The sequence below is a fragment of the Echinops telfairi genome, unplaced genomic scaffold (genome assembly GCF_000313985.2).
Source record: "Echinops telfairi isolate 266 unplaced genomic scaffold, ASM31398v2 ScPeMD7_7459;HRSCAF=8497, whole genome shotgun sequence".
Taxonomy (NCBI): domain Eukaryota; kingdom Metazoa; phylum Chordata; class Mammalia; order Afrosoricida; family Tenrecidae; genus Echinops; species Echinops telfairi.
In genome coordinates, this window is record NW_022111359.1 from 6142076 (window position 1) to 6152951 (window position 10876).

A 10876-nucleotide genomic window follows, 5' to 3' on the forward strand; every position below is an offset into this window, starting at 1 on the left:
CTCAGCACACGGTGCTGGGCGTTGGGGGGGTGTCCCCGGGACTCAGAATCATGGCAACCGACATTAGACAAAACACCCGAGTGCCCTGTCTCCCCGGACTCCCCCGATGTTTGAAGAGGGATCCCATCAAAAGATGTGGGGGGGGCACCCCTAGAAGGGGCAGGTGGGGGACTCTGCCTAGGGGGAACTGACATTCTATGAAGGGTGGTGGGAAACTAGACGATAGGGAAGGTTGTGGTATTGTTGCCGTGAGGTCCTGGCTCACGGTGACCCTACCGGGAACAAAAGGAAGCCCCCTGCCTGATCGGGTGCCCCTCACCATTGTTGTCCGGGCTATCGGTGCCACGGACTGGTGCCCCCACAGAAATGCTGAGGGGGTGGGTGCTGGCCAGAGTGGCGCTGCCTCTTCATCCCTGGAGCCTGGGTCTCAATCTTCAGGGACGCCCGGTGGCGGGCCGTTTCCGGCTGGGCTGGTTAGGGCCCACCCCCAGGGGCTCTGTGGGAGAAAGGCAGGGCGGTCTGCTTCCAGAAAGACTAGTATTGTTAGGCGTAAGGACCAATCTTACAACCCAGAGGGTCCTTTGGAGCGATTGTGCAATTGAAAGAAATAAAGAGACAGACAAAGAGTTTAGGGCGTTCACTCGCCTCTTCCATGAAGCCAGGAACAAGTGAGAGAGAGTGAGAGCGAGCAAAATGCATTTAACAGTAAGCTTATCTATTCTCAGGACATGCACACCCCACCAATCACATGCGGAACAGGGTGGGTGGGCAGCAGCTTAACCCTGGAGGTTCCTGCCCTCACTGGGGGAGAAACCTCCCACGAGGACTGGAGGCAGACAGAGGGGAGCCGATTACCTCCAGAGCAGGACGTACAGTAGCGACATGTCTGCTCCTATAGATAAGGGCCTGGGGCCGCAGAGCGACCCACCATGAGCTTGTACACACTTATCTTGAAAGTAGCGCTATTATGGGGGAGTACCGTGGGGAGTGGTCTTTCACCTGCAGACTGTGACCAGGTTCATCTCGCACCCACAGATGGGAAGGTCTTCCTCCACCAGAGCCTTGGCCTTCCAGACTCTCTTATTCTGAGCAGAGAGACTCTGGCCACTCTCTTCCGGGTCCTCAGGTGCCCACACTTAGGCACCAGCAAGCCTGTCATCCTCGCCGTCGCCGCTATGCCGGGGCCCATGGCTGCTGCCACCGTTGCCCGTCCATCTCCTCGAGGGGCTTCCTCTGTCCCCCGGACCCCCCAGGGCAGCCCTACCCTGTGCGGCGGGGTTGCGGCAGGCAACGGGTGGGAAGGGCTTAGCTGTGTGGTTTTCTCTCACGTCCACTCTCTGCTCCCTCAGGCCAGCTGGTCAAGGACATCACTGTGAACCAGGGCTCGCGAATCATACACAATTCCATTGACTTGGCCAACATCACCATCGCCACCGTTGCCGTAGGTGCGTGTTTTCCCAGAAGCCCTCGCTCCCCCCCTCTTCCCCCCCTTGACCCCCTGGGGCCAGCTGGGCTGGAGACCCGCAAAAGAACCAAAGGAAGACCTGTGGTCTCCACTCAGAAATGGCAGCCGGGCCACTGACGGCGAATACTCGGGGGCCCTTGGGTTTTCGTTGCTAGGAGACGCCTGTCCCATTGTTTGCTAGTTTGTGGGTTCGGTTCGATGGGAAATAAAAGGGCCATCTGCCAGGAGCTGATTTTCCCCAACACAGCTGACCAGCTCTGAAATTTGGAGGCAAAGCGTGCAACAAATTGTAGCGTCTTTTGACCTAGGGCAGGGAGGGCGGGGTGGCAGTGGATATCTGTATTTCTCTTGTGGTCCAAATTGCTAAGTCAAAACTTAGTCTCTGGGTGCACTGGTCTGTTTAAAGCGAGCGGGCCCTCCGTGCCCCAGGGGCGTCGCGCCCAGAGCCACCCTGCAGTACAGAGTAGACTGCCCCAAACTGCTTTTTGTACCAAAGCCAGGTGCGGAGTCTCGGCGTCCTGCCGAGCAATGGTGGGTTCCCACTGCACCCTCGTGGTTAGCAGCAGAGTACTTTAAAAGCGGGGGCCCTGGTGTGAATTCGGCAGTCACGACGAACCACGGAACTGGTCCCCACACAGGGTGCTCACCCACTGCCATCGAGGATTTGCCCACTTGTGGCAGAGACCCCACAGGACAGGGTAGAACTTCCTCCATCCCTCGTTCCCTCCCCCGCCCTCCCTGCTCCTTTCTTCCTAAACGGTGTCATGGCACCGGTGTGGCTCTCCCGGTGCGTTTTTCCACCGCACACCGTGTTTCCTGAGACGCAGCCGCCACCCGCCCGTCACCTGTCCTCCTCGCTAGACTTTGCCCCTCTGAGGAGCCCCCAAATCCGGCCCACCCGCCTGCTTTTCCAATAAAGCTTTATCGACAGGCGCTGCTGCGGGTTTCCCTGTTGTCCGGGCTGTGTTTGCACTCCAGTCCCACCAAGTTGAAAGTATTTACCTGCTGGGCCCTTAGACAGGAGTCCTGGCGGCGGTGTGGTTACACCTTGGGCTGTGGTCTACATTTAGAAACCACCAGCAGCTTCTCTGGGCTTTCTACTCCCGCCAACAGTGACAGTCTCAGAAACCCACGGGGGGGTGGGGGTGGGGGGACCACGAGTCACACCCGACTCCATGGTGAGGGACCCACAGGGGCGCCATGAACCAGCATGGACCCGATGGCAGGGAGTTTGCAGGAGAGAGCTTGCTGACCCTCAGTCCAGGTGATGGAATTGGGGTCACTTTTCTTCAAACTTCCTTTCGTCTTCCCGAATCATTTTCCACCCGCGCCCTTCTCAGAGAAGAGCCACTGGGGACACACGCTTCCCGGCGAGAAGCCGAGAGCTGGTGGAGACCAACGTCAAAAGCGCACAACGGCAAAACGGCCGCCCTTTTGGTCACCTCGATCCCAACCCCAAGGGACCCCCAAAGGACCAGGCAGCCCTGCCCGCACGAGTTTTCGAGACCAGCCCTCTTTCCGGGGACAGATGGCCTTTCTCTTTCTCCCATGACCTCTTCCTTATTCTGGGTTCAAAAGCGCAAAGCGATGCGCGCGGGTCAGCATCTCACTGCGCTTGACTGTTTGCTTCTGTGGTCCTTGCAGAACAGAATGAGGTGGCCATTTTCACAAAGCACCACGGCGTGTATTACGGCAGTCTGGGGAGCCTGTCTGACTCCATCATCCACGTAAGTCCTTCAGCGTTCGGAAACCCTCGCCGCCCACTGGTTCTCACGGGAAAGCTAGGCACCCGGAGATAAGGACGCACCTTGTATGGGCAGGGCAGAGGGCCAGGCCGCTTCTACTCACCTCCTCGCTGCATGCCCACCCCGCCCGAGGGCCTCGAGCGGGGCTGCTAGGCTGGCCGTGATACCACCATGATCTCCCCAGAACACCAGGGTTACCCACGGTGGGCGGGGCTTCAGCGGCCATCCACTTCTCCCAGATCAGCCCACGACAACCCAGCGACTCAGAGGGTCAGATGGTCACCGAGCTGTTGGGGACGCAGGTCTGGGTGGTTAGGAGGGCGGCACAGGGCCAGGCAATGTCCCGTCATCGTCCCTGCGGTCCATGTGGTCCCCGTCGCTCACGTCCACTTGTGGCGGCTCTCCTAGCTCCGCGGGCCCAGCTTTATAGCTAGTGCTCGTCCACCGTCAGTGGCTGAGGGAACATAGATGCCTGGGTCTGCACACGCCTCCTTAAGCATTCTCCCCCCGCCCCACCCCTGCACCCACCTCCCGGAAGCTGCCTGGCCGTGGAATGTTGTCATGGCTCGGGGTTATCAAGCCTACTCCCACTAGGGAGCCTGCACCCCACACAGCAACCTGCCGCCCCCTCTCATGCCATCCTGAGACCGGATCGGACCTGGACAGGATGGTCATTGGCAAAAGTCAGCTGCCAGGCCTTTCCTCCTCGTCTGTTTGAGTCCAGAGAGTCGGACAGCTAAACAGTGGTGGCAGCTGCTGGTGAGGTGCCCTGGCCGGGAAGGGGCAAAGGACAGGCCCGCTGGGTGCGGGGCCCGTGAGAGAGGGTCCTAACTAGCGTCCTGACACGTGTCCTCAGTGGGGAGGGGCCATAGTGTCCAGCGGACTCTCCGGGGAGCTCCTGATTCTGCCCAACAAGCCTTCAGGTTCCTGACGCTTCCCGGCCCCACGTGGCTGAGGAGGACGGACCACCCCCGTGGGGTTGCCCACACTGCTGCCTCGACAGAGGCAGGGCCACCTGGGCCACGGGGCGGGTGCCCACCACCCACCTTTTCTCAGGTGAGGTAGCCCCGTACTGAACTGTCTCGCTCCTAAGCCTCCTTGCAAACCCTGTGGGCCAGTGGGCCAGCATCCTCTCTAAGGAAATAAGCAAAACACTGGTAAGGTCTTTTAAGGTCACACCGAGCGCTCTCATGCCTCTCCTTAAAAATTCCTCCTGAGATACCATACCATACCATCTGAATGGGGGCGGGGGGCAGGGGGGTTTCAGGGAGGGGAGCAAGAGTTAGCATGATCGATGGAGTAGCGGTTACACGCTGGGCTGCTAACCACAAGGTCAGCGGTTCTAAACCACCAGCTGCTCCACGGAAGAAAGCCGAGGCTGTCTACTCTTGTCAAGTTTCTCACTCACTGCCGCTGAGTCCATGCTGGCTCACCGTTACCCCCCCCCCTGCAGTTTTCCGAGACTGTGACTGTGACTGCAGGAGTAGAAAGTCCATTCTTTCTCCCTTGGTGCTTCTTGTGGTCTCGAACTGCTGACCATGTGGATCGCAGCCCCCAACGTGGTGTAACCACTGGGCTTCGGGAGCTCACAGGGCCAGTTCTGCCCTGTCATGGAGGCTGTTTATGAGTCAGCATCGGCTCAATGGCAGCAGGTTTGGTTTTCATTCCAAGTCTTAGAAATTGTTCTCTCCCTCTCTCTTTCTTCTACTTTCCCTCCGTCCTCCCTTCCCTGTCCCCCCTTTTCTCCTGCTTGCTCTGTGGCCCTCCCTCTCGCTCAGATTACAAACACAGTTACCTGGTCTGAAGACAAGGTCCTGACATTCACGGACCAGGGACTACTTCAGATCTTCGTCCTGACCCTGAACAGGGCATCGTCCGCCGTTGACCTTTTGCAATGTGAATTAAACATCCAGGAGATATTCATGGACCCCAGGCTCGAAGTGGACTCTTGCCAGGTGTGTGGCCCTGCCCATGAAGAACCCCACACCCCCACGCCAGAAACTGCGTGCCCCGCCCCCAGGCAACACTGCTCCCTCCCTCCCTTCCTTCCTTCCATTCACCCCTCCTGCCTTTTTCCTGTCTGAGAGCCCAGACGACATTTGCGACCTTGAGACCCATCTGTGTCACCTGGGCTTCACTTCTCTCTCTGGTCCTGTGGTCTTCCCTGTGCGGACAGACTATACCAAGGTCTCCCTCACCTGCAGGATTTACCTACCATCTGTGGGTCTTACCCCACACCTGTGAGGCTTGCCCACCACCTATAGGTGGGCCTTTGGGAGTGTCTCCACCTCTGACTGTGGTGAAGGGCACCGTGAAGATCACTGCTCTGAGGTGTCTTACAGAAATAATGCCCCCCACCATTTTAATTCTTTTCTGCCAAACACGCCCCTCCCCCCACACACACCCCACTGCCCTGGGAGGTATTTTCTTTTTGAAAAACAGGTGCACAATGTAGAGATGTGGCAGAAAATAGACAATAGTCCAAACCAATAATAGTGGTTGCCTGGGGGGGAGGGGGGGCCCTACGGGCAGTGAGAAAGGAAACACACCCCTGCCTGTCGTATTTTAACATCTCACAGAGAGCATGCACCCATTTATGCGATTCCAAATTAATTATTTTAACGTGCATTTTAAATGTACAACTCTGTTTGGAGCTTTGGGTGTTATTATTTTTGGAGCTCCTCGTGCCCACAGGTCCTACGTGCAGCAGATCCTATGCGTCAGATAAGCTCACTTACAATCAGACGGGCTCCCTTCCTCCTCGGCTCTGCTCCTTCTGAGTTGCCCCAGTTAAGATCGGTTTCTTCCTTCTGGCTGCCTTGATTTCGGGATACCCTGACTGATGCCTCCTCAGAGCTCCTAAGGGATTCACAGCCCTCCGGCTCCCACCGGCCGCTCATCACTCTCCAAATGGCCTCACACAGAGGGGTTTTCTGCCAACTCATGGAGCACACCTCTTCCCCCTGGCAGTGCCAGCCTCTGAACACTAGCTTTCGGCAGGGAGACCAATATGGCAAAGGCAACAGCGCCATGAGAAGACTGACCCATCAGCACCCAGGACCCATTGATGAACCAACAGGGACAGCAAGTAGAAGAAGGGTTTCAGGGGTTGGGGAACAGTGGTGGTGGGGCATCAAAGGGAGCCGAGGTCAAGGAGTGCAGGAGGGAAAGGAATGTTTGGAAACTGATTGTGGTGGTGATTGTACCATGCTGCTGGATGCGATCGAACTACAGAAAGATATGATAGCTGTATTAACTCCCCCTCCCCTCCAAAAAAAAGTTTGAAAACAGCTCAATTAGGAATGGAAACTCCAACAACTACCACCTTGCTGACAAATAAAGGTGAACAACATCTCCTAGCTGGCTGGAAGAAGCCTTTAAACGTGCACACATCATGTCAGTTCTGTCTCTCTTCTGCATCTTGGAACCTCTCCTTCATGTCCAACAGTTGGCTGTTTTTTATCTAATTTTTAAAAAATTCAGACCATAAGGACCAAGGAGGTGTGATCTAAACTATTAGCAGATTGAATAGATTCATCACTTGCCAATTGCCTGGCTCCCGGGAATTCCCCAATGAAGAAATATGAGCAACATACTAAAAACTCTGCGAGGTATTTTCCCGAGCAAGGAACTCATCGCGACCCTACAGGCCAGACTAGAACGGCCCTGGTGAGGTTTCCAAGACTGTCGCTCTTTACAGGAGTAGAAAGCCTTATTTTTCTCTCAAGGAGTGACAGTGATTCCCAACTGCTGACCTTACTATGCCACCGGAGCTCCAGAATAACACAGGCATCATCAACAGAAAATGGCAGGAATACACAGTCACTGTACCAAAACAAAACTACCATTCTAGGAGATAGCATACACTCAATAACCAATGGTATTTGTGACAGTTAAGTTTTGTGTCAACTTGACTCCCAGGGCCTTAACTCTCTGTGGTTTGGCAGTTAAGGCCTAGGAACTTGCTGTGATGCGATCAAACACAACGTAGTCAACCACGTCATGGGTTCGGTGATGAGCCAGGCTATCCTTAGCTTCAGATAGAATGCAACACTCTTACTCAGATCACACTCCTACTGCAATCACTTGCAAGTAAGTTTTCTTGCGGGTGTGGCTGCTTCCAATAGAAGTGAACTCAGTGGAAAAGCTTGCTTGCTTTTTGCTGGATCTGGATCCTGCAAATGGCTCATTGGGCTTGAGCTGGCTCTTTGTGCTTGAGTCAATGGCCTGGCATACTGCGTGTTGCTCCTGGGAGGCATCAGCAGAGTGCCTTCTAAACTGCTGACCTTGGATGCATTCACCTCTTCAGCCACCAGACTGCATTCTTTCTGCTGATCTTGGCCCCTGAAGCTATGCAAATTAGGAGAAGCTTTCAACTTAACTCCTGACCCATGGACTTGGAACCTGCCTGGACGTGGGCTTACTCAATTCTACAACTATGAGTAGAATCAATGCATTTGAATTGTGGTGCCAGCGAAGAATAGAAAGTACCATAGGCTACCACCACCACCAACAACAAAGAAAACCAATCAAATCTGTCTTGGCAGAAGTACATTGAGAACCGAATGTTCCTTAGAGGCAAAGATGGTAAGACTGAGTCTCACATGCTTTCGGACACCAGTCCCTGGGAAAGGGCATCATGCTTGGTAAAGTCGAGGGGCAGCAAAAGAGAGGAAGACCTTTGACGAGATAGATGGGCATAGGGGCTGCAACAATGGGCAGGAACAACTGTGAGGATGACCCAGGATGAGGCACTGTTTCGTTCTGCCAAGCTGGCTGGGAACACTATGAGTGCGAGCCAACTCGATGACACTCAACAGTTTCACTCCGCACGATGCTCTCCAGGCCCATCCATGCCAGGAGGTCGTCATTTCTTAAAAAGGGAGGCAGTTTTCCCTTGTGTGTACGGATCAGAGTTTCTTTCTCCATGCTTCAGCTGATGGACATTGTGGTTGCCTCTGTCTTCTTGCTGCTGTGAACGGCGCTGCCCTGAACTGGTTCGACTGTGCCAGGTGGTTTGTCCAAACCGTGGTTTCCCAGGCTCGACAACCTGGGCTTTTCTGCTGCCTTGAGATGGAGAGAAAGCGTGTGTATGTGTGTGTGTGTGTCCAGTCTTCAAGAATGCCAAGACTAAGCCAGGCCATCTTCAGACACACCTTTGGGTGTGTATGCTCCAAAGAAACACCAACAAGGCCAACCCGGGAAGAGTCGGGTTAAGGACCTTCCAGAGGAAGGGGAAGGAGAGAGGGAGGGAGGAGCAGTCAAGGGGGCGATGCAGAGGAGCCTGCTGGGCGCAGAGGCTAGTGGGATGACGGTCCAGCAAGGAGCAAAGGGAAACAGCAGTAACCCTCGTAAGGCCCCCTCCGGCGCCGAGTCCACTTGAGAGGAACAGCACAAACAGCAGAAACAGACACGGAATGAACTGGTGACAGCTTTGTCGTGTATGTTTCCCCCAAATTGAAAAAAGAGAAGGGAAAAAAAGTTTGCATGAACAGCAACGAGTACAGGGGTAAAAGAAAAGGTTCTGAAATCGATTGTGGTAAAGATTGTCCAAGTCTTGACATGGTGGAACTCTTGAACGGTAGGATACATGGGTGAAGTGCCGATAAAACGTGTTTTGTGCGTTTGTTTTAAAATAATTTATAAGTTATCAAGGGTCCATGGGGCAGAGGGGAGCGGGGAGGGAGGGGGGAAATGAGGAGCTGATACCAAGGGCTCAAGTAGAAGGCAAATGTTTTGAGAAGGATGCTGGCAACATATGTACAAATGTGCTTGACCCAATGGATGGATGGATGGATTGTGATAAGAATTGTACGAGCCCCCAATAAAATGATTTTAAAAAATAAAATTTTAAAAAAAGAGAGAAACATTAAAAGAAGGGACAAAAGGGGGTGGGGGAGAGATGGGACAGAAAAAGGAAGTCACATCTCTAGGAAGCCACTCACGCTTCCTACCCGTTGACCATGCCCTCGGGGAAACTCGGCCGCCTGCCTGCCCGGCCCTTTCTGTGTTTCTGAGCAGATAGAATACATCTCCGGGCACTTTGCGGGCAAGATGTTTACCATGGACATGAAAAGCCGCTTGGAGTTGTTCGCGATTGTGATACCCCAGTTGCGCAGACCCCCAGTTCCACTAGTAAGTGTGTCTTTTTGTTGGCGGGTATTGGGGGTGGTGGTGGCACAAGCCCACAGACAGTCGAATCTTTGCCTCCCCGGCCACTGGAATCCGTTCTTGCTGTGCGCTTTCCCCTCTTCTGGGTCAACGCAGCGCAGGCACAACGCTGCACGCCCGTCGCTCTTTCCAAAAGCCTGTCCCACCCCCCAAGCAGAAATTCGGGGATCGCAGCAGCGCTGTCCCACAGGAGGGAACACCACTCAGCCCCGTGTTCTCTCGTGATGCCTGGTGGGCTCCAAGCGCCACGCCCTGGCTGAGAACACTGGGTCATTGGAAGCCCTTTCCCCATGGGGGACTCACCTGGCAGCACTTGATCGATGTTGTGTTGTGATTCCCCCACCCCCAAGGATAACTTCCAATGGCTAATTTTGGAAGTCGGCTGCCCGGCCTTTCTTGCCGGCCTATCCTAGTCTGGAAGCACAGCTGACCCTGCTGGTGTCTGGAACACCAGCCGTACTGTTTCCAGCCTCCGAGCAGCCTGCGGGCCACCTCAGGGTGACAAACTGACAGACAGGAAGTGGCCCCCAGCCCATGGCGACCATGAATCCGTTGGCTGGCTTGTTCTCCAGCCTTCTGAGCTGCCCCCGAGCCCTCCCACCAATCCCACAATCGATGCTCCTGGAAGCAGCAGCCAAGAGATGAAGCAACACTCGTGGTGTTGGTGGTGAGGTGCCACTGAAGTCAGTTCTGACCCATCGTGGCCCCCGGCACACCCGACCGAAGCCCGGCCTGGCCCTGCGCCATCCTCACCAGGGCTCCTGTGCTGCAGCCACGGTGTCCGTCCATCTTGTCCAGGGCCTCCTCTTTTTCGTTGACCCTCTATGTTACCAAGCCGGCGGCCTTCTCCAGGGACTGGTCTCTCTTGACAACATGTCCAAATGACGTAAGACGGAGTCTCAGCCATCCTTGCCTCTCAGGACCACACGGGGCACACTTCTCCCAAGACACCGTAGCTGCTGCACCCCTAAGAATCACGGTCCAGTCAGATGGACGCACAGCTGTGGGAGACACAGGTCAATCTCTGATTGGGGGTGTACTTCTCCCCCCGTCCCCCCCGCCCTAGGTCACCGTGAGCAACCCGCACTCCTTGGGCCTGGAGGTGGACATCAGGGAGAAGAACTACACCATGGATGGGAATTTCGTCTTTCAAGTGGTGAGCTTCGGTGCCCCTCCACGCCCAGCCCAGCCCAGCGCAGGGCCAGGGCCTCCCCTCCCCCTCCCAGCCCAGGTTCAAACGCTGCGGGGTCTGGTGGAGGGGTGCGGCGGTGTTGACTCAGAACGACCCCTCGGGACAGAGCAGCAGTGCCCTGTCTCGAAGGAGCTACTGGGTGGGTTCAGGCTGCTGCCCCTCCTCTTCCTCGCCAAGCCCTCTCTCTGGAGATACCCTGGCTCCCCTTGAGAAGATACAAGAGGGAAGCTATGGTCCACTAGCAGGATGGAGTCCAACCCGGGGAGTGTGTGAGGCCTGAGCTTGCTAGGGAAACTGAGGCTG

At 55.5% G+C, this 10876-nt stretch overlaps 1 protein-coding gene across 1 annotated transcript in view; it reads left to right on the forward strand.

The window, feature by feature from the left end:
• CATSPERD (cation channel sperm associated auxiliary subunit delta) overlaps window positions 1–10876 on the forward strand; it is a 69301-nt gene that overhangs the window by 30810 nt on the left and 27615 nt on the right. Inside the window, exons 6-10 of the mRNA XM_030888307.1 lie at window positions 1350–1445; window positions 3110–3192; window positions 4989–5165; window positions 9232–9345; window positions 10448–10641. Of these exons, the coding sequence (XP_030744167.1) occupies window positions 1350–1445; window positions 3110–3192; window positions 4989–5165; window positions 9232–9345; window positions 10448–10641 (664 nt within the window). The remainder of the gene's footprint in view (window positions 1–1349; window positions 1446–3109; window positions 3193–4988; window positions 5166–9231; window positions 9346–10447; window positions 10642–10876) is intronic.